This window comes from Passer montanus, unplaced genomic scaffold (genome assembly GCF_014805655.1).
Source record: "Passer montanus isolate IOZ18808 unplaced genomic scaffold, ASM1480565v1 scaffold252, whole genome shotgun sequence".
Classification (NCBI taxonomy): domain Eukaryota; kingdom Metazoa; phylum Chordata; class Aves; order Passeriformes; family Passeridae; genus Passer; species Passer montanus.
In genome coordinates, this window is record NW_024367173.1 from 85,764 (window position 1) to 109,775 (window position 24,012).

General features: G+C 49.3%; 1 protein-coding gene across 1 annotated transcript; it reads right to left on the minus strand.

Annotated features, from left to right (window-relative positions):
- Positions 1 to 12,174: 12,174 nt before the first annotated feature.
- Positions 12,175 to 23,534, minus strand: PSMA5 (proteasome 20S subunit alpha 5). The gene is made up of 9 exons (XM_039711898.1): positions 23,369 to 23,534; positions 22,636 to 22,702; positions 19,523 to 19,649; positions 18,193 to 18,260; positions 17,524 to 17,631; positions 17,388 to 17,446; positions 16,609 to 16,711; positions 15,577 to 15,663; positions 12,175 to 12,653 (listed from the first exon to the last, which is right to left on the minus strand). The coding sequence occupies exons 1-9, from the start codon at positions 23,395 to 23,397 to the stop codon at positions 12,576 to 12,578; spliced, it is 726 nt and encodes a 241-aa protein (XP_039567832.1). The 5' UTR covers positions 23,398 to 23,534; the 3' UTR covers positions 12,175 to 12,575.
- Between the last annotated feature and the right edge of the window lie 478 nt (positions 23,535 to 24,012).

Sequence of the window (24,012 nt, forward strand, 5' to 3'; positions counted from 1 at the left end):
CAGGGCCTCTCCTCTCTCATGGGGAAGAATTCCTTCCAATATCTGATCCAACCCTGCCCTCTCTCACTGGGAAGCCATTCTCCCCATGTCCTGTCACTCCAAGCCTCTGTCCAAAACCCCTCTACAATTTTCCTGTTCTTGTAAGCCCCTTTAGACACTGGAAGAGCCTCTAAGGAGTCTGCAGAGCTTTCTTTTCCCCAGGCTGAACAGCCCCATCTCTCTCAGTCTGTCTCCAGAGCAGAAGGGCTCCAACCAACCAAGGGCTGACCATTCCAACAGGTCAACATCTGTGTTGGGGGCTCCAGAGCTGGACAGAGAACCTCAGGTGGGAAGAATGCTCTTCATACTGAAGCAGGGAATAGAACTCTCCAAGTAGTTACAGTTAGAAAGTGGTGTGTTCATTGATAGTGCTGGACACATGAGGAGTACCCTTCCAAAAATAGGTGAAAAATCAGGAAGCCCCAGCACCCTTATTGTAGGAAATGGATTTGTAGAAAATTGTGAAAATGTGACAGAAGGTTCACATAATGTGCATACATATGCAAACCTTGAGATAAGAAATGTAAACCTTGAGATAAGAAATGCTGACTTAGAAATGCCATGGAATAGGACAGACATTGCTGAGAGAGAAATGGAGCTAGAAACAAGTTTCACAGGACGGCCTTACAAAAAAGACAGATACTTTGGAGAAATAGAACTATGAAAGATGCATTGTAGTGGGACCCATGAGGGGTAATTTTAGATGATTGCCTTTAAGGCACTTATAGCATGGTGTGGCTAAAGCTGATATGCCAAGAAAAGCTTATAATGTGTTGTAATTAGGAAATAGTTGGCTTCTGTTTGTGATGGTGTGAATTATAACATCTGTATTGTCTCACCCTTCTCATAAGACTGAAATGGAATAAGAGTTTTTAAAACATCTCTTAGTTGCCCTGTCTCTGGGTCAGAAAAGTGTTTTATCCAACACCTTATTTACCAAAAAATTCTTACATATTTATATAATTTCCCAGAATGCCTATACATATTCACTACCTACCCCCACCTAGGATTAAAATATATTTAAATGAGTTCAAAGTTCCTCCACACTTGCACAGTCCTTCACTTCAAATGGGTGGGTGGGTTTTGAAATGGGGAGTGGCCTTCTGAAGATGAAGGCAAAGATGTTTTCCTGGGTTTGAGCTTTTTACTCTTGTGTGCTGTCAGGCTTTCTGACCCCTGGGCTACAGTCCAGGCTCCCCACTTGGTCTGAGCTGGTTTCAGGGCACAGGTGCAAGCCACGGTTTCTCCATTTCCACAATAGCTCCAAATTTTTATTCTGCTCTTCAAACACAGTAAGACAAGTGATTTATATCTTAGCCTTAACTATTCCATCTGCTAATAATTAGCTATTCCCCATTACTTCCACTCTTCTTGGTATACTTTTAATCACTATAAATTGTTTCTATCCTTCTAACTAAATCTAGCTAAACTTTTAACTCTTTTAGTTTCTTTAAAGCCTTGATTCAATCAATACCTGCATCACTGAGTTTCAAATACATCTGCATTTATTAAAGAAATAAATGTATTTATTAAAGCATCACTGCTTTGGATAATTTTGGGTTCTGGAGAGGGATTTGACAAACCCAGGCTGCCCATGCAATGATGGCCACCTTCAAGGTCAGGCAGCAGGAAGCTTTTCATTGTTCTCCAACAAGAGCAGTGCAAGTCTGGTGGGTCAGTAATGGAATTTCTCCTCTGCAAAGCCAAGAAGCAAATATTAACCACACCCCACAAAGGAGGAAGCAAATTGAGGGAGGACAATCCCTTTCAGAGTTTCAACACTCAAGATAAACAGGGGGCAAAGGAAAAGTAAATTTAAACTGTGGCCAGAGGCAGTTGTATAAAATGCATAGAGGGGCCTGAGCCAAATGTCATTGAGACTTTCAGTGTTGATATTCATGACTGTTAGACCAAAGCCCAAACTTCAGTGATAGAATTGCCAAATTGTGAGAATATCACTTAAATGGGATACACAGGAATGAGAAAACACCAAAGGAAATAGAGAAGGTTGCTGTTTTCCTCCAGCCAGCCTTAAGGTGGCTCCAAAGTCACTTAAAAATGTAAAGACAGCACCGTGGTTCTCACACAGAGCAGCAGAGATGATGTGCTGTCATTCCAGGTCAAAGAAAGGTCAGGATGCTCATGGGGCTGGTTTGATGGATCCCTTCCAAGTGTGACAGCCTGGGACAGGATGTGGTGGCACTGAAGTTAAGCCAGGTGCTGAACATCAGTGTGACTCCTGAGCTGCTTTCATCACTAAATTAAAAAAGAAATAAATTGCTTTCTCCATTGTGGAGGGAACAGGAGCTCACAGGTGGATTCCAGCCACACCTCAGGAGGGCAAAGTTGGCTTGACTTTAAATGTGTGCTTAAATCCTGCCAAGGGCTGTTACAGACCGTGAGAATCCCTGAGATCCAACAAAGAAGGAAAATCTCCAGGAAACACTGCACTCCCTTTTTCACTCCTGAGGGCACCACGTTCACATTTCACACTGGGCAGTGTGGATGGGCTCAGCAGCTGCTCTGCAGGGCAAACGACTGAGCCAACAGGAGAAGAAATTGATAAAATACGAGTTTATCCATAGCTAGGAAGAAATCAAGGCCATTAGCACAGAAACCAATAAAAGAGACATGTAAAGGATATTTGCAGTTAGAGGATACGTGTTGTAAACTCTTGCCAACTAATTATTGACATTAATTGCTTTGTGCCAATAAAAAAAATATTCTATTGCTTTGTCCAGTGAAAATAATGAACTGTTTTGATGTAACTAATGACTTAACATCACCCTTTGTTAGGGGTATAAAACTTGAGAACAACTTGTGATAAAGAAGAAGCCCTTGTTGTCACTGCACGTGTGTGTGTGTGTGTATGTGTGTCCATCTCCACAGTGACACACCCACACCCTGCAGCTTCCCAGACTCCAGGTGGGAATTTGGACCATTGTCCTGCCCCAGGGGGCTGCCAGAGCCGTGGCACAGCCAGGGCAGCAGCTCCAGCCAGGATGGCTGCGCCCAGCAACCCACCCAGCTCTGCTCCTGGAGCACAGCAGCCAGGACTCCTCAGGAAACAATCACTCTCTGACAGACCTCCGTTTTGAAAAAACACAGTCAGTTCTGTTATAGATACATATTATAATATTGGCTTTTTGCAGACACTAAAATGGATTTTATATGTGTGGTGTTAAAGGAACTTTGCTTGTTTTAAAATGCCTGCTTGGATGGAATAACATCCAAAGAACACACGATAAGGACACCTGTACAGATCTGCCAACTATCAGCTCTCACCATCTGAAGGCAGTGTGGACCAAGGCCCAGAACTGAAGATGATTGTGAAAAATGGGTATTTTATTATTTGCTTTTCACAAATATTAAAATGAATGTGTTATGTTAGAAAATTAGGCTGTTTTAAGCAGGGGTCAAGGGTGGGGAAAGGAAAGGTGATTGACACCCCACCTGGGAAGGAAACTTCAGGGAGAAACCAGGGGAAACTGAGGCAAGCCATGACATCACACCGCAACATTAACTAGTGTGTTAAATGTAGTTTTAGGCTATAACATAATGTTAAAATAGAAACTATGTGATGTAAGATACTTTTTTTAACTAGCTCAAGAAAGGGATGAGATAATAAAGAAATTCTTTGCACAGAGATGACAGCAACAAGACACTGAGATCCCAAAGAGAAAAATTATTGCCTATTTATTTGAAGAACTAGTCTCCATGCAGACTTCATGAAGTCTGACCATGATTTATAAGATAAAGGGGCGAAGTTGACAATAACCAGAAAACACCCTTTGTTTGAAAAGAATTTTTGAATCACGTATGAGATGTATGAATATGCAGCCATTACTTTTAAGGGTTAATCCTCTGTTAGTGAGCCATGCTTTTCAAGAGGAAAGCATCCAAATGTTCATAATTCTTTGCTTTTATTGTCCTAACTCTGATTGCCCAAGTTCTTATTGCTCTAATTTGTATTACTATTTTTATAACCATTTTATCACTATTAAATTTTAAAATTTTAAAACAAGTGATTGGTGTTTATCACAAGCAGAAATAAGTTTGTGTTGCCATGTGAATGTGGTGCATAGAAAGAATTTGCACTTGGAAGGGGAGGATCAGCGAAATGATTTTGTTCTGGCACAGGAGGTTCGAGAGCATCCTGGCTCTGCCCCCGGGGTGTTTCCGAGCTGGGCGCGTTTCCCTCTTTGCCAGTCGGCAGCGGCATCGTGTGGCTGTTGTGGTGAGCTCTGGCAGTGCCAGGAAAAGGGAAAAGCTCTCCTGGCCCGGCCCCGTTCCTGTGGGGGAACAGCTCCACTCTTGGGCACTGCCAGGACTGATGGGGCACATGGCTGGGAAAAAATGCAATAAAGTTCAGAGACATGGTGAAAAGATGCCACACGTGTTGTGTAAATCACCCAAACCCAAAGAAAGCTGCACACAAGTGATGTGAAAAGAGCAATGCTTCCCAGGCAGCGCTGGCTGATGGATTTCTCTGAGCTGCCAAAGTGTAAACTGTATAAATACCTACCTGGTTTAGTGTTCACCTTTTCAGGGTGGTGGGAGCTTTCCCTTGGCACACCAGTCATGGCAGGGAAGTCATCAAAGTGCTGTTAGAGGAAATAGTCCCCAGACTTGGAATTCCTGAATGATTGTCCTCAACTTATTTCAGAAGGAAATTTTTTGCTGTTGAAGGAGTATCAAAGTTCCTTCTGTTTGTATGGGATTTAGTCCCTGGAAACCACAAGCTAGTAAAAAGGTGGAAAGAATGAATCAAGATTCTTTAGAAAAATATTAAATTTTTTGCTGCTGTCGAAGGAATATCAAAGTTCCTTCTGTTTATATGGGATTTAGTCCCTGGAAACCACAAGCTAGTAAAAAGGTGGAAAGAATGAATCAAGATTCTTTAGAAAAATATTAAATTTTTTGCCCAGACACTGAGCTCAAATAAGTAGATATCTACTGTCTTGATGAAGTCAGGATCACTCCGAGTCACAGAAGGAGTGAGTCCTTTTGAAATATTATATGGGAAATCATATCTAACTAATAGGATGAACTCAGCTCAAATAAGTAGATATCTCATCCACTGTCTTGATCACTCCGAGTCACGGAAGGAGTGAGTCCTTTTGAAATATTATATGGGAAATCATATCTAACTAATAGAATGGACAATAGAAGTGATCAGATGATGCTAAACAGAAGGAATGATAAAAGATTATTTGCATTCTCTTTCTTTTGCTTTATCCTCTTTTCATGTGTAGTCAGTGAGCACATTTGTCCCTACACATGCCACTATGATATGTGGAAAGACTCCAAAACTCAAAGTGAGTTATGACGTAGGTATGTTATTTTTGGTCAGACACATGTGGGATATTTCTGTAAAGGTATGCACATCAACTTGTTCTTAGTGGGTTTTTCATCTACTAAAATATTATATATATATGTGTGTGTGTGTGTGTGTATTAGGTTTTGTAATACATTTATGCATATTTATCTCTTGGCTCTACTTTGTCTTGTTTTGTATGCTATTTAACTTATCAGTCTCTTGTGCTTGTGTACTTGTCTCTGGTGGTCACCTTGGGGGTTTCTGAGGGTCACAAGGGGGTGAAGTAAGTGGTCTTTATTAAAGTTGCCTTTCTCACCTTGTCTCCTTGTGCATGCTTGCTGATCCTTTGGTCACAGCCCACACCACGAGGTTGGTTTGATCTGAGGTTGGTTTGAGCTGGGGGTCCAGAGGAGCTTTTCTATTTTGGTGACTTTGTCCTGTTTTGATGAACGTCATCCTTCCCTTGTCACAGCTCTGGGGCACTGCCAGGATGTGATAGTGGGTTTTTTATCTACTAAAATATTATATATATATATATATATGTATGTATGCATATGTGTATATATATTAGGTTTTGTAATACATTTATGTATATTTATCTCTTGGTGCTACTTTGTCTTGTTTTGTATGCTATTTAACTTATCAGTCTCTTGTGCTTGTGTACTTGTCTCTGGTGGTCACCTTGGGGGTTTCTGAGGGTCACGAGGGGGTGAAGTAAGTGGTCTTTATTAAAGTTGCCTTTCTCACCTTGTCTCCTTGTGCATGCTTGCTGATCCTTTGGTCACAGCCCACACCACGAGGCTGGTTTGATCTGAGGTTGGTTTGATCTGAGGTTGGTTTGAGCTAATACATTTATGCATATTTATCTCTTGGCTCTACTTTGTCTTGTTTTGTATGCTATTTAACTTATCAGTCTCTTGTGCTTGTGTACTTGTCTCTGGTGGTCACCTTGGGGGTTTCTGAGGGTCACAAGGGGGTGAAGTAAGTGGTCTTTATTAAAGTTGCCTTTCTCACCTTGTCTCCTTGTGCATGCTTGCTGATCCTTTGGTCACAGTCCAAACCATGAGGCTGGTTTGATCTGAGGTTGGTTTGATCTGAGGTTGGTTTGAGCTGGGGGTCCAGAGGAGCTTTTCTATTTTGGTGACTTTGTCCTGTTTTGATGAACGTCATCCTTCCCTTGTCACAGCTCTGGGGCACTGCCAGGATGTGATGGTGCACATGGCTGGGAAGGAAGACAAAAGCTTGTACTGTTGGCTGTGCAGTTTATCTGCTGCAAAAGGAAAGGGAATTCCAGCCTCCTTCTTTCAGAGCCTTTCTGTGGCAGCAGCAGCTGGATGTCCTCAGGTTTGTACCTGGCTCTGTGGAAGCTCAGGGGGGCACAGAGCTGGGCACACAGACCTGTGTGTGCCACGGTTTGCAAGGGGAAAGTGAATGTTTGCTTTCCTTTCCAGGACTTGGGGTATGTGAGTTGCTGGATGGGGCAAGTTTCGAAGCTGGGCTCTGCCAGAGTGAAAGAATGTGATGCTACATTTAGTTTGAAAATAAAGCTGCAGTTTGCATGGTGTTGTTAGGAAAATTAATCCACAAACATCAGAGGTTGATGTCCAAAAAGGAGACAGAGGACTCCTTTTACTTTATTCCAATAAAGGGAGAGGCCGTGGGGCATTCCCTGGGGTCTCTCACATTTTTGGGGGATGCAGTCTCCCTTTCTATCCCAATTTCTCAGCCATATTTCCCTCTCTCTTTCCCTATTTCTGATGTACTTGAGAGGTTCAGACTTCCCAAAACACCTGATACCAGAGATTCCCCTCTAATGTACAACCCTCCCTTTTAACTTGTAATTCTTATGGAATTTAGGGGGTTTTCTTTCCCATTGTTTCTTTCATCTTTCAAAGTCTAATTTCATTTATCAACAAACCTAAAGTTTATTTGTAAAGGCAAATATCTTTTCCATTCATCAATCAGTGGAATCCTTCCCATTGTTTCTTTTATCTCCCAGTGCTGGTTTTATCTACCAGCAGACCCATAGTTTGTAAAGACAAATCCACTATTCCTATCAATATCCTTCAAAGTGAATGTGAAACCTGTGGGAAATGAATTTGTTAAAAATTCTTAAAGTCTGATCAAAGGTTTATATAGTATATATTTGTAGGTAAACTTTGAGATAAGAAATGTCGATTTTAAAAATGTTATAAAATAAGATAGATATTATTGATAGAGAAATAGAACTAGAAATAAGTTTTAAAATACAGTAATAAAAAGACAAGATATTTTAGAAAAATAGAATTATAACAGATATATTGTAAGATTTATGAAGAGTAATTTTAAACTATTAACTTCAAAACAGTAGTGTAGTAAAAGATTATAAGTTAAGAAATGCTTATAATGTATTGTCATTAAGAAATAGTATATACTAATATATATAGCAGATTCAATCATTATACTATTACAATATTACTATATTGTAATAGTATAAATTATAATACTATAATATTATAATATTATAATATTGTAATAGTATAAATTATAATAGTATAAATTATAATATTATAATCAGACAGAAGCTCACAGCTGAAATAAAGAGCATAACACCAATGGGAGTCACGCCGTTTTAGGCTGCAGAGGAAATGCCCAGCACCATCTCCTTTCTTCTAGGAACTCTTTTTAAGCAGTGGATCCTGAGGGTCTCTATGCAGGGCTGGAAGGAGAGGATTCAAGATGCAGCTTAGAAGAAATTTCAGCTTTCTTTGGAAACCCCTAATTCTCAGCACAGTCAAGGGACAATTCAAATTCCCTTGGCAGGAAAGGAACAGTTGCTGGCTTAGCCCTTGTTCTCCTTGCAGCTTTTCAACCACACAAAACAGCATCAGGCCACCACCACCTTTCTCAGCTATTTGTACAGTCACATTCAGAGCCCAGGGACAAAACTGCAATTGCAAAATTGGTATCATAGAGCCTTGTTGGCAAAAGCGTGGTGTGGATCATGTTATAATTCAGAATTTCAAATGAGGTATAAGGCCACGGAAATTTTAATTACATTTGGCCTTTCCCAAAACAGAATTGGGAAAAGACAGAAAGAGAAAGTGCCTTGAATCAGAAAGGAAGCCAAAGAGAAATATGAAACTAAATCAGATATCATACTTGTGCCTTATTACTTTATTGTTTGCCTTAAGTAATGTGATCTTATCCATGAGTCAACCAAAACCCAGTGTTTGGGTGACCTTGGCAATGCATCAGGCTTGGAGTCCATTGGTTTGACTTACTCAAACCCAGAACAGCCATTCTCAACCTGCTTGGTCAGTTTGCTGGTAGAGGATTGGCCAATACCCCAAAATGCCTCTCCAGATCTTTCACGATTCGTCACCAGCCCCACTGAGGGATGGACAAAATTCCTCCCTGCAGCACCCTATGAACCTCAAGAACTGGAAATCCTTGGCTCAGTGAAAATGGATTTTTTCCAAAAAGCTGATTCACAAGCAGTGGGAGCTGAGTGTGAGCCCAGTGCCAGCTGAGAGCTCTCTTGGTTGGCTCAACGTGTGCAGGTCTGTGTGGGGATTCAAACTCCATGTCTTCTTGCAGTGTCTTGGCATGTAATGTTTCCTTTGCTTTGTGCCATGAAAATATCTCACTGTGCTGTCCTAGGGCATGGTCCCTGCTTTGTTTCAGACCCCTAAACTGAGAAATGTACAACGCACTGTAACCATGTCCTAAAACCTCCTGTCCTGGATTGCCAGGCAGATTGGATTCTCTTTGCCATCTGTATGGCAGTTGTCTCCTGCTCAGTGGGCAGTTTTCCTTATCTCTTCCACACCCACTCCTCCCTTGGGGGCACATCTGCTGATAACAGGCTGTGGAATGTCCCTGCATGGCTGATAAGAACTGCACAGCCCCTTAACTTAAAATTTATGGCAATTCAGGGGGAGGGGGTTTACATTTTCCACTTCAGGGGAGGCTCCTGCCTTCCTTAGCAGACACCTGGCTTTCCAAACCAAGACACCTCCTGAATGGCCAAGGTGCACATATTAAAAGATTATTTATTAAATTATTATTATTATTATTATTATTAGTAGTAGTAGTAGTAGTAGAGATGTGCACTGTCCCCAGAGATCTGTGCTCCATCCTGCTCTTTCATCCTCACAGACACCAAACACCTCCAAAACATCCAGGAACTGCTCCCATACAAAATGTCCTAGAACAAACAGCCAGTACTGGTCTTCACCTTTCCCTTTGTCCTGGTTTAGGCAAATTTGGGAGAGAACCTCCAAAGGGGTTCCTCCAGAAAGCAGATTCAATCAGCCCTGAACCGCAACCGGTTCAGGAAAAATACTTCTTTGGAGAAAAGTGGAAAAAACTGTTTATTTCACAGGCAAAGCATTCACCAGCACAGGAAAAAAAAATAAACAATATTAAACAATAAATCCTCTGGCTGCTCCAGAAGAGAAGACAAACTCAGAAAGTCCCTCCATGGGCTGTAGCTCGGCTCACTCAGTCTCTTTTCAGCTCCTCCAGCGCTGGAGATGCCGCCCAGCCCAGTGGGACACAGGTGAGAGCTCCCAATGCTCCTCTGGGTGTTCAGTCCAGACTAGTTCAAACAGGTCCAAAGAAAAAGAAAAAGAAAAAGCTCAGTGAGCTAAAGCTAAAAGCCAAGGAGAGCTCTGTCCTGCTGTCTGTCCATCCGCAGGCAGCACAGCCCAGGAGCAGCAACGGGGAGGAGCAAGTGCAGTGTCTGAAAACAAACCCCACACCTCTTCTTCCCCTCTTTGCTCTCAGAACCAGCCTTAAAGGTGCAAAACTTATTATCCAGCACAGACAGAACAGAGAGCTGGGGACAGCAGCATCACAGCCCGCCCAGGACACCCTGTAGCCCATAACCCAACAAACACTGGGACTGACACTTCCGCCACTCCATAAACTTCACTCCTTCTCCACGTCACAAAATCACTAAACCAAAGCATTTCCAGCTGCAGCTCGGACTGAGATGTGCCAGGACAGAAAACTGGAATTCACAGGGCAGTCACAGAGTGATGGAACCCTGGGTGCTGAGAATTTCACATTTCTGTGCTGCCGGGCACTGACCCCCAGAGAACACTGCACTGACCTGAGGCCGTGGAGAAGCTTCCAGAATGGAATGGCAGCACTGGGAGTGTGTGATATCACAGGGTGGGAAACTTAGAGTTTAAGGTTTTAGAAGTTAGTAATATAGGTAAAGCAAGATGGAGGTTGTAGGGCAGAGGCTGCTCCTTCTTCTTCACCTTCTTCTCCATGGGTTTGGGTGGTTTTGTGTAATTGGATGAAAAATTCCACATTGCAGACCAGGGTAATTGGTTATCGGGTTAAAATAAAAATTATTTAGGTGTCATTTTTTAATTGGACAGTTTATCCTTAAAAGGCCTTGGAGAGAGAGAAACATTTTTAGTTTGTTAGAGTGAAGTGCTGCAGAACTCAGGGTGAGACTGTAACAGGGACTTCTTTCCTTTATTTTCTTTTATTTTCTTTCAATTTTCTTTTAATTTTCTTGTTATTTTCTTTTCCAAGGTCGGGATTGAAGCACTAGAGATGGAATTTCATGTTCAGGCTAAAACCTCCATCTTGCTTTATATATATACATATATATATATATATATATATGTGTGTGTGTGTATATATATATGTATATATGTGTATATATAAATATATATATGTATGTGTATATATATATATTACTGTATTCTGAACCCTTAAACTCTTAAGTTTCCCACCCTGTGATATCACACACTTCTATTCACACCCCACACCCACAATCCCAGTTCTGCCATTCCATTCTGGAAGCTTCTCCACAGGCTCAGGTCAATGCAATGTTCTCCTGGGGGTCAGTGCCTGGCAGCACAGAAATGTGAAATTCTCAATATCCTTGGTTCCAACACGTTCCCAAGGGAGGCAGGGCCATGAACAGCTCACCTGGTTCCAGCTGCAGGGACAGGAGTTGGACCCAGCTCCTAAGGGCTGATCCAGTCTGTTCCCCTTAAAGGGCTCTGGAAGGGGAGACAGGAATTCTCCCATGAATGTGCTGGAACTGAGGGGATCCAAAACCTCATTTTCCAGACTTGCTTCCCTTCCTGAATCCATCTGGAGGGGAAAACCAGCAGGAGAGGGATTCTTCCTTCTGGGAAAGGCAGAGCTGGAGGTGGGGGAGGTTTGGCTTTGCCGGCTGGTGAAACACATTTCCTCACTTCCAGCATTGCTATTTCCCAGGACAAGCCCTGTCCCAGCTCTGCCCAGCTCTTCCACACCAACCACTGCTGCTTGCTTTGGGATGATCCCACAATTCATCCTGAAATTGTAATTTGCAATCGTAATTTATCCTGGAGTTTCATTTCCAGGCCTCTGCCCTTCTCAGGGCAGCCAGAGCAGCTGCCAGGGTTGAGGCAGAGCTGGCTTTCCCCACACCCATGATTTTATAGGAAAATACTCTCTTCATCTTAATTCAGTCCCTTATCAGACCCATCTTTGATTCCCAGACGCTGTTTTGAGGACACAGAGAGAGATTTTTGCTCAATAACAAAAAATCTAAGTGGGACAAGCAGGATTTTTCTGGTGAAAAACAGGGTTAACTCAAAAGCCAGTGGTACCTGCAGATTTCAGTGGTGAGGGGCTGTCTCAGCCCATTATCCCTGTTTCTGCTTGGTGGGCTCTGAGCTAACAGTTGTTCTGGATTTTTTTCAAGCCCTGCCAGAGGGAAACACAAACCCCAAGGCTGACTGTAGATCTCTTTGCAGGGAAGGAGATGGAGCTCCAGGGACTCTTACAGACAAAAAACACTGCAGAGGAGGGAGGAATGCACTGAACAGATTAAAAACTCTATTTTTTAAAAGAAGTGTAGAATGACACCTGGATTTCCCCATGGACAGCACCACGAGAGGGAGACTCACCCCTGCAGCAGAGCTGGCAGTGCCCTTGGCACAGCTGCTGTCCCAATCCACCCCCAGGTCTGGCTCCAAATCCCTGCCTTCCCACCTTCCCCCCCTGCTGAGGAGCCCAAAGAGAGTAACAAAATTATTTATTTCATTCCCTCCTGGAGCAAAGCTCAGTTCTGTCCAGAAGAGGTAGAAAACCTCTGGAGCTGGCAGGAGCAGCAGGTACAGTGCTGTGGGGAGGGAAGTCCCAGGAGCTGGGTGAACTGGACCAGTTCCTTTGGTCAGGGCAGGGCTTGGAGCTTTTGGGGGGCTCTCCCTCTTTTTCAAATATCCTTGATGACCTCCTCCAGCTCCTCCTTCGTGTACATGTGGAATTTCATGCCAGGCTCCACCGTGGCAAGCTGCAAGAGAAGGAACAAGGGGTTAAGTGTGCCCGAGGAAAGCAGGGAGCAGCTGTTCCTCCTCCTGATCTGCCAGGCCAGCAGGATCATTCCAGCCCAGAACACGCTCCAGGATCCCCTAAAATAGCAGCCTGCTGCACAAATAGCTTTGAATTGACTCAGCCTCCTCACAGGAGCAGCAGCAGGGAATTTTAGTGGGAACTGCTCCCACTCGATGGGGGAAAAGCCATCAAAACCCCCAGGAGAGAATTCCTGCCTCTCCCAGGAACCAAGGGGACAAATTCTGGCCTGTCTGGGAGCTGAGGGGGCTCAGGGAAACTGAGGCAGAGGTCTCCAAGGAAAACAGGGACAGCACAGAGCCAGGGCAGACAGCAGAAACATTCCAGAGGCAGCACCAGGGATCAGGGACACTCGAATGACAAGCCTGGAGGAGAAACGTGAGCAGAAATATTCACACCTGGCTCAGGGATGGGAGCCCAAAGCAGGGACAGCTGTGCCAGTGGAAATGCCAAGGCTCCAGGGAGAGCTGGGGTGCCCTGGAATGAGCTGGGGTATCCCATAACAGGATGGGATGGGAACAGGGACAGGGACAGGGCTGAGATGGGAACAGGGACAGGGGTGGGATGGGAACAGGGACAGGGACAGGGGTGGGATGGGAGCAGGGACAGGGGTGGGATGGGAGCAGGGACAGGGGTGGGATGGGAGCAGGGACAGGGCTGGGATGGGAGCAGGGACAGGGCTGAGATGGGAACAGGACAGGGATTGGGCTGGGATTGGGATGGGAACAGAGACAGGGGTGGGATGGGAACAGGGAAAGGGCTGGGATGGGAGCAGGGAAAGGGCTGGGATGGGAGCAGGGACAGGGCTGGGACAAGGCTGGGATGGGAGCAGGGACAGGGCTGGGATGGGAGCAGGGACAGGGCTGGGATGGGATGGGAGCAGGGACAGGGCTGGGATGGGAGCAGGGACAGGGCTGGGATGGGAGCAGGGACAGGGCTGGGATGCTCCTGAACTCACAGGCACATGGTTTGACTCTCCAGGGATCAAAGTGTATGGATGCAACCAATAAGCTGAAGAAAAGTTCTGGAGCATCCCAGCAGATCCCAAAGCTCTTCCAGGGTGACTGCTCACAAACCCCCCCTTCCCCAGCACAAGGGAGCAGCTGATCCAGGGGCAGGGAGGTGCCACGAGTGTTTTCCCAGGTGGGAAGGTCCCCACGCTCAGCCTGAGAGCTGCTGCCAGCCCAGGTTTCACCCAGAACTCTCAGACAAGGTGGAGACACTTGGAGATGCCAATTCAGGCCCCTCAGATCATGGAGTGGTTTGGGCTGGAAGGGCCCTCAAAGCCCATCCAGTGCCAGCCCTGCCATGGCAGGGACACCTTCACTGTCCCAGCTGCTCCAGCCCTGTGCAGCCTGGCCTTGGCACTGCCAGGGATCCAGGGGCAGCCCCAGCTGCTCTGGGCACCAAACCACCTGTGCAGGGGCTGGACTGATCCTGGGCCCAACCAGACTCAACAAGAGCCAGATTTATGCACCAAAACCAGCTGTGAATACCAAAGAAACCTTTATGAACACTGAAACCAGCAGAGACACCAATTCCTTTGCTTCCCCCACCTCCTCAAACCTGTCCCTCACCCTCTCCCTACCAAAGCTTCACTGCACCATTCCCTGACAGGCTTCACAGGGAAGTCATTAATCTGAAATTGTGAAGTCCTTTCAGGCTCCTGACCTTTGCCACCAATAGATTTAACTCTTCCACAGCCACACTTTCCCTCTTCTCTTTGTTCCTAGATGGAAAATGCCACAGCAGCATGGCCAGAGCCAAGAAATGGGAGAGGCACACACTTCTAGGAAGCAAAGAGCTCTTCAGGTGGCACATTTTCAGCCAGGGGGTGACTTGAGTCAATAGAAACCTTTTAATCCTCAGCACATTCCTGCTGTCCTTCCCCCTGCACCATTCCACCCCACTCCAGGGCCGTGCCAAGCACAGTTAAGCCCTGTTAAACAGGGACATGACATCAGGATACTGTACACATTCCTCTGCCTGCACTGTACCAGGAAAAAATGTATGGCCAAGGGCTGGAAGAGCACCTGGGAAGGAGATTCCAGCCCCATGGTATGATTTTGGGACAGGGTATCCAAGTTTCCATGTGCTGTTGGCCTTCCCCTCCAAAGGAAGCTGTTGAATCCCAGCAGGAATGGCCCCCCACAGCAACATTTAACACAAAAATGGGCTGAATACCTTGGGGCTGTTTGGGAAAAGGCTTCCCAGCACTCAGAGGGAAGGAAGGGGAGGAGAGAGCAGCTCAGGAGCTGGAATGCCACACTTTGGAAAGGTCTGGTGTCTCATAACCCACCCAAAATAGAAGCAAACTCTATCCACCAGCCTGGCTCCTCATCTCCCAGTCACCCCACCCAGTGCAGAGGGTTTGTACCTTTCCCACCCAAAAAGGAGCCTGTGGAGCAGCTTTGGGGGCCCAGCATCCCAGGCTGTGGGTACTGCCTGCCCCAGGGCTCCAGGCACAGCCAATCCTGGAGGGTCCTTGCTGCTCCCACTGCCCAAGGGATTGTTGGCACTGCCCCAGGACTAATATAGCAGCCCAGGAGCTGGGTAATTTTCATTCCTTCTAATATTACAAGCAGCAAGGCAAAAAAGAATGGCTAGATGCAGGGGAACAAGCAGTCTGGGTGGTATGCTGGGTTCTGCTGACTGGAGAAGGTCAGAGAACCCCTTCTGCTCATCCTGGATCAGCCATGAAAACAGACCAGGCTCTGCACCTCTGCGAGGGAAAAGCCTCAGCTTTCCCAAAATGCCCCAGGGTGTGATGCAAAGGGCAGGAACACCTGCAGGACTCGGCTCAGGAAGCCCTGAGCTGCTCCATTCCTCACTCCAGGGGCAGCCCTGGCTCCAGCAGGACTCACCTCGATGTTGGTGGCATTCAGTTTCTCCTCCATGACCTGTTTCAGGATGACCAGGGAAGATTTGATGGCTTCCTTTAGCGTCATGGACTGGAAAACAAATGGCTCATGATGACAAGCTGCAGGCTCAGGAGCTGGCTCCTCTCCCTCCCCTCTCCCAAATCCCTTGAGCCAGGAGCCAAAGGAGCAGCTTAGCAAGGGATCTGCAGCATCCCTGGGAGACTGCAGCAGGCAGGGCAGGGACACCCACAGGAACAGTGAAATCCTGCCTTTCTGAGATTTAAAATTGGTTCATTTGGGCACATAAATCTGGGTAATTTAAAAATGGTTAATTTGGGACAGGAGGGGCTGTTTGTCTTCACCAATTTCCTCCCAAAAAGCCAGATTCCCTCCAGGCAGAAGCCTCCATGCTGCATTGAATCTGATCAATCCCATGCATCCCTAGACCAGAGGGATGTGCAGCCCAGCTGTGCTTCACTAACTCTGCACTTGAGAAAGGGTTGGCAATGCAGGGAGTCCAGGATTTGGGCAATTTGGAGAATTCCAGTGACCAAATGAGTCTTCCCAGCCACCATCACTAACTGTGCTTTTCATCAGGGTTTGGTTTCTTACCACCCAAAATGGGCAACTCCCTCCTCATGGGGGAAAAAATTCCTATTTAATATCAAACATGACCAGAACTTCCAGCACAAAGCTGCTCCCTTCCTGAGGGTGCTGCTGTGAGCTCAGGATGCTTCCAGCTGCACCCACACAGAGCCTGATGCTGACAGCAGCACCCAGAGCTCAGTTTTTATTTATGGGAACTTGCTGACATGGCAGAGAGCTGCCCCTCAGAGAGCAGCTCTCAGTTTAGGGATCCTCAGCACCTACTCACAGGATGCTCTGCTCAGGAGTGATCCTGCCCTGAGCAGCTCAGCCACCTCCTCTCCAGCTCAGTCCTAAACCCTCACTGGGGAGGGAATGAGGGGACCCTGGAGGTGGTGAAGTGCCCCAGAGGCAGGAGAGGTGACCCCCAGGCCCAAAAGCAGCCCTTACCTTGTGGTAAACCTCCTGCAGGGAGCTCTGGGCTCCCTCTGAGGCGGAGCCGATGGCTCTGGCATCGCACTGCACGAACGTCCCCGAGGGATCCATGTGGAACCTGTGGGGACAGGGGGTGACTGCCTGCACCCCTCCCACCCCAGGGCATCCCAAGGAGTCTCCCAGCAGCCCCCCGAGCTCCCTGCACAGCTGGAGCTAGGATTCATCCCCAGGCTGCCAACTCACACACTCTAACAGTGCCCTCTTTCCTCAGAGAACCATTTCCCTTTGGATTTCCCATCTTATCCTAAATGTTTTTTAATCAATTCAGCAAGTTATTTTCCCTGCTGGAAGGCAGACCTGACTGGTCTGGCTCTGCCAAGCCTTTCCCACTTTCAGTGGGGCCATTTGAAGCGCTGAGTTCAGGTTACAGCTGCTCCAACACCTCCCCAAGGAATGTCACATGGATTATGTTACTGGTGGCTTGCCGGTCCTTTAGGGAAAGGTAAGAATACACTCAAGATGAGGAGAGCTTTAACACTTCCCTCCTCCCCAGGAAACCACATTTTTAAGTTAAAAAGGCAAGAGTTTGGGGCAGATATGATGATTTCCCATGTCACACAAGCAGGCGAGGCTCTGGAAAGGGTTTAACAGGATTACCAAACATATCAGGACATAATGAGATAAACCACAAGGGGTTGGCTTAAGGAAAATCCCAGAATCGAGCCCTTAAAACAGCCTGGGAATTCTGCAGTGGAGGTTTGGTCTTTTCCCTGCATTAAGAGAGCAGAACTCACAGCTGGGGTCCCTTCTCATCCACTCCTCCGAAGAGCAGAGCGACACCGAAGGGGCGGGACTGTGGGACAGAGCAGGGAAAGGGTCAGACAGGGCAAGGCCAGGGGCTCCCCAATCCCCCAGTCCCCCCAGTCCCACCATGGCTCCTGGGTCAGCATCTTCCTCCCCGAACTGCAGGGCCAGGTTGGACACAGCCTGGGTCACACTCTCCACCGTCATGGTCTCGTTGTAGGTGAACCAGTGATTCTGCAGGAAACCCAAACACAGATCCCATTATCCCCACGTGCCCCAAGTGTGGCAGCCCTGCACGGCTGGGGTGGAGAGAGACAAGGATAACTTCCCTGTGGAACTCAGGGCACAGCCAGATCCCCCAAGGAAGCATCAGGGGGAGTGGGATGTACAAAAATCCACAGAGAATTGGACACCAAGGCTTGGGATGCCAGTGGGGAAATGCAAGGCTGAAGGGCTTTATCCCAGTATCTGCTCTGGAAGTAATGTGTTATCCAGCTCCCCAGAGGGTGGAAAAGTGCTGATATGCAGCACAAAACCCCAGGAAAATCCTTTGCAGCAGCACAGATTTGTACCTGGGACCTCCAAGCACCTGAGGCATCCAGGAAATTTAAGGGGATAAAAAGAAAACCAATATATCCAATATTTTACCAGAACAATCAGACAGCCCCCACACTCCCAACAAGCCTCCAGCTTCCCACCAGCTTCTTTGATGGAATGATCTTCCCTTTCCCAGCACTTTCAAGGAGTTCCTGGGAGTTGTGCTGCTAATTTAAGAACAGAGATGTCAAATCTTACCTGAGTCTCCACTCTGGCCTTGTCAATTAAAGTCTTTGCATCAGCTATTAGGCCACTCATGGCACACCCTGGAAGGGAAAGGGCAACCAGGAGTCATTCCTGTTTCTTTCCTGAGTCATTCCACCCATTATTTGGGATGTCTTTTCCCCCAGATTGCCCAAAGCCCACATAAACACGAAGGGCTGCAGGGAGGAGCTGCTCCCTGAGTGGGAAGGTGGGGAAGAGATTTGTCCCACTGTGCTGGGCACTGCTGAGGCCTCACCTGCAATGCTGGGGACAGTTTTGGGTTTCTCACAAGGACAATGAGGGGCTGGAGCATGTACAGAGAGGAGAACAGAGCTGGGGAAGGGAATGGAGCAGCAGGAGGGGCTGAGGGAGCTGGGAAGGGGCTCAGCCTGGAGAAAAGGAGGTCAGGGGGGACCTTGGGGCTCTGCACAACCCCTGACAGGAGGGGAGGGCTGTGCTCCCAGGGAACAGGGACAGAGGAAAAGGAAACAGCCCCACAGTGCACCAGGGCAGGTTCAGGTCAGATATTGTATTTTTTTTTCATGGAAAGCATGGTCAGACCTGACACAGGCTGCCCTGTGAACACTGGTGGAGTCCCCAGCCCTGGAAGGGTTCAAAAAGTGAGGATGTGGCACTTTGGGACATGGATTAGTGGTGGCCTTGGGATGGCTGGACTCCCTGATCTTAGAGGGCTTTTCCAGCCTCGAGGATTCCATGGGATTGACCAGATTTGCTCCAGAAGAACCTGCTGGGAAGGGCCCTGGCTGCCCCACAGGCAGCAGAGGCTGCAGGAATCCCAGCACAGACTCCACTCTGGAGGAGGGGATTGCATCACAAGCTCCTGGGAGCAGGAAATTGGACTCCTGGAGCTCCTCCCATGCCCATGGAGCAGCAACACAGGGATGTTGGAGGTTTCCTGCCCCTTCAGGGTGACATATTTGGTCATGAGCCCACTGTGGGCTGCTCAGGGCATGGGTGGCATCAGTGACCCTGGAGAAACTGGCCCCAGCCAGGTCCACCATAATTCCCTGCCCTCCCAGAGCTCAGTTTGGGATGAGCTTTCATGAGGGAGGTTACTGGGGCAGGGGGCAGTGCCTCAGCTGCCCCTTTCTGCTCCCTGGAGCTGCCCTGCTGGCTTGGGGCCTGCAGAACCAGTGCCCAGGGAGGGATGAGCCTTCCTGCTCCAGGCACTGCCTGCAGGGAGGGCTCATCCCAACACACAGCTTCCCAAATTGCATGGGGATGGACTCTGATCACAAATAATTCCCAGTTTTAGGGGTGATCTGATGCAGAGGGACCCCCAGGGATAATCCCTCCTCCTCACCAATGTGGGAGTCGATCTCCACAATCTTCTCAATGCTGCTGGGCTCCATCAGGGGGGATGTGATCCTCTTCTCCACAGCCAGGCAAACTCCCTCTGAGGTCTGGATCCCGATGGCTGTGGAGCCAAGCTGCAAAAAGCACCACAGCTCCAGCTCACACACACACCAGTGCTAATTCTGACATACTTGCACGTGTGTTGCTTTGGATTCAATGGTGTCACCCACACACAAACCCACTCTGGCTTGGCGTGGTGGATTTTAAAGCTTATTCCCTGGAGAAGGAAAAGGGGAGGGTGAAACCTGCGATTCCCATGAGAACCCAGTGGGTCCCAGAAGGTCCCCCTGAGCCTCCTTGGCTCCAGGCTGAGCCCCTTCCCCAGCTGCACATCCTTCAAGCAACAGCAGTTGGTGGAGCCTGGTGAGTGTAAAAGGCCCTGGGAATTCTCCTCAGCCAGAGCAAAAATAGAGTTTTAAACTCTCGAAAGCCTTTAAGGGTGAGAGAATTTCCTACATCAGTACAAATCCTGCTGCAGCTCTGGCTTGGGCACGTGCCTTTCCATAAGCTCCTGTTCTCCCCAGAGTCCCAGGCACCAATTCCACCCCAGGACTGCAGGACACCCCAGTGCCACCAGGCCACAAGCACAGGGACAGATCCCAGGGGCTCCTGGCACGGGATCCTGCTGTGATCCCATCAGGCCCTGCCTGGGTCCCACCTCAGCTGCACCAACTCTCACCTTGATTCCCTTTGAGGCCACAAATCCGTGCCTGGATCCCAACAGCCCCTACTTTGATCCTACCTTGGGCACACCAAGAGCTGCCTTGATCCCACCATAATCCCACCAGCCCTGCCTTGATCCCACCATGATCCTACCAGTGCTTTTCTGTGTCTTACCACCCCCTAATCTGCATCCCACCAGCCCTCAACTAATCCTATTTAATCCCACCAACCCCCACATTGGTCCTACCTTAACCCCACCAACTCCTAAACTCAATCCAGCCTTGATCCCGCCAAAAATCACCTTCATCCCTCCATGATCCTACCAATGCTTTTTGGATCTTACCAGCCCCTAATCTGGATCTTACCAGCCTCTAGCTAATCCTATTTAATCCCACCAACCCCCACACTGATCCTACCTTCACCCCACCAACTCTTAAACTCCATCCCACCTCCACCCCAACCCCAACTCCTTCCACTCCCCCGTGCCCCTCAGCCCTGCCCGGATCCCAGCTCGATCCCAGCCCTATCCCAGCCCGGATCCCAGCCTGGATCCCAGCCCGGATCCCAGCTCGATCCCAGCCCGGATCCCTGCCCGGATCCCAGCCCGGATCCCAGCTCGATCCCAGCCCTATCCCAGCCCGGATCCCGGCCCTATCCCAGCTCGATCCCAGCCCGGATCCCAAGCCCGGATCCCTGCCCGGATCCCAGCTCGATCCCGGCCCGGATCCCAGCCCGGATCCCAGCCCGATCCCAGCCCGGATCCCAGCCCGGATCCCAGCCCGGATCCCAGCCCGATCCCAGCCCGGATCCCAGCCCGATCCCTGCCCGGATCCCAGCCCGGATCCCTGCCCGGATCCCAGCCCGGATCCCAGCCCCGGATCCCAGCCCGGATCCCTGCCCGGATCCCAGCCCGATCCCAGCTCGATCCCAGCCCGGATCCCAGCCCGGATCCCAGCCCGGATCCCAGCCCGATCCCAGCTCGATCCCAGCCCGGATCCCAAGCCTGGATCCCGGCCCGGATCCCAGCCCGGATCCCAGCCCTCCCAGCTCTTCCCACCAGGGAATTTCCTGGCAGAACTGTCCCAGCTATAGTGTGCAATGCTCTCCCAACATCCTCCTCAAGCCATGGGTTTGATTGTAACCCCAAGATTCCCTGGAAAGCTGCACCTACAGCCCCGGGTGTGGCAGGAGATCTGTTTTAATTTATCAATTAGCATGGCCACCAACATCCCCCTGGGAGCTTTAATTCCCAAGTCCTTGTAACTGTGTTCCTTTTTCTGTTACATTATTACTTTATTTCTCCTTTGAGTGCTCCAAGGGGCTAAAGGAGCACAGAGGAGATGAAGTCAGGACCCTCCTCCCCAGTTCAAACACCTCAGAGCTTTTTCCCTTCCTCACCTGACCTGCTTCTTCCAAATTTAAACTTATTGCCAATCAACACCCACATTCTATAAATATAATGGACAGGAATATTTATTAATTAAGGACACGTATCAATTAAGGATCTTTAATCCCCAAAGGCCCTGCAAAGGTGGCTTTGCTCCTAACAACCTTCAGCTTCACATTTAAATCCACCCAAGAAGAGGTTTAGGTTTGATTTGGGGATAAACAGCTTTGGATTGCATTTTTGGGGGGATAAATCACTTGATGGGACAGGGGAGGGAACATTCCACTGAACTTTGGGGAAAATCAGTGGGGTTTGGTGCTTCCTGACCCACAAAAGCAAAGGTGAGGGTGTTTGGCTGGAGGAAGCAGACACAGCCTGGATTGGTCCTGTGGGTGCTTTGTTTCTTTTTGTATTTTCACTGGCTGGGTTGGAGGTGCTCAGATGATACTTTGTGTTTAGATTTAGGTGTTCATTGTTTCCCACCAATGCTACAGCCTCACAGCTGTGAGTTTTGCAGGTTTTCATTAGCAAGGCACAAAATGGTTAACTAGCTCATGTTACAAGGACCTTTAAAGTTAAACTATCTAATTAAGAAATTATACTTAAATTAATTTCTCTTTTAACTTAATAATTGATTACTTGAAGTTTGCAATGAGGACTTTTCTGTTTAAATATAAAATACCACTCAAATGCAGGAGGAGGAAGATTTATTTCCACTCTAAAACTTCTGTGTTGCTTTATATTTATTACTACATTTTAAACCTCCAAACTTTAAGTTTTCTGTTCTGTGCTATTACACACTTCTAATTAACTACACCCTCGTAATTCCAGTGCTACTAATCAGTTTTGGAAGCCTTCTTTGCAGCCTCAGGTCAAATGCAGTGTTATTTATTGAGTTTTCAGATTTTAGAAAGTTTAAAACCCTCAGCCTCCAGGGCTCCAACAAGCCCTGAGCAATCCCTGCCTGGCAGGAGCCCCAGATGTCACAGTTTGGACACTTTTAAAAGTACCTTTATGGCCTCGATGGCATATTCCACCTGGAAGAGCCTCCCCTCTGGAGAGAAGGTGTTCACACCCCTGCAAGGAGAGCACACACAGTGAGAGGGGCAGGGGGGACCCCGGGGGGACCCGGGAGGCTCCAGGACAGAGCTCCAGGAGAGCCGGCAGGGCTGAGAGGCCCCTTTGGAGCCCCAGGGGAGCCGGGCAGGGCCTGCTTCCCCCCGGAACGCTCGGGACCGGAGAAGTGCTTTGGGATCCTGGGGCCCAGCCCTGCCAAGGCTCCCCCGGCGCTGGCCCCAGGTGCCCCCTCCCCGCGGCTGAGCCCTTCCAGCCCTGCGTGTGTCGGGGCCGTGAAAAACCTCCCCAGCACCAAACCAAAACCCAAAACACCCAAACCAAACACCCGCGCTCAGCCTGGGGCCGCTCCCTCCGCTCCTGTCCCCGTTCCCCGGAGCACAGCCCGCCGCCCCGGCTGTCGGGAGCTGTGCAGAGCCCCAGGGTCCGTCCCCCCGAGCCTCCTTTCCCCGGCTGAGCCGCTCCCGGTGCTCCGCTCCCGTCCGGGCACGCTCCTCTCCCCGCACATCCCGAGCTGCTCCCGCCCTCGGTGCGTCCATCCGGCAGCCCCCGGTGCCGCGGCGGGGCCGGGCGCGCCCGGTGCGCTCCCGGTGCGCTCCCGCCGCTCGGGGCCGCTCGGGCCGCGCCGGGCCAGGCCCGTGACTCAGCCGCGCCGGGGCGGGCACTCACCGGTCGTACTCGGAGCGCGTGAGGAACATGGCGGCGGCGGGGCCGGGCGGGGCCGGCGGATCCCGGGGACTCCGGAGGGGCCGGGGCGGGCGAGGGGTCCGGGGGCACCGGGAGCGCCGCGGCCTCGCCGGGGGCTGCAACGCCGCTTCCGGCCCCGAGCGCCACTTCCGCCCGCGCCGCCCGCCCATTGGACAGCGGCGCTGCGGCCCGGCCAATGGCAGCGCGGGGAGGGCGGGACCAACGCGCAGGGGAGGGGCGGGGCCGGGTTTGCGTGAGACGAGAGATGGGCGGGGCCATGTGACGGGGCGTGGCCGTAACCCTTGGGGCGTGGTCTGCGCTATGGAGGCGGGACCAGACCGGGAGGGGGCGTGGCCATAGCGAGGGCGTGGCTGGCGTGCCAGGGGCGGGGCCAGGGCAGCAGGGGGCGGGGCCTGCGGCGGGCACGGCGCGGTGCCGGGAGGGGCTCCCGGGAACGGGCACCGGGAACGGGCACCGGGAAAGGGGGACCGGGAACGGGCACCGGGAATGGGCACCGGGAACGGGCACCGGGAACGGGGGACCGGGAAAGGGGGACCGGGGACGGGATACCCATGGATGGGGCACTGGGATGAAGCTACGGGAGATGTGTGGAAGGGGCTCCGGGC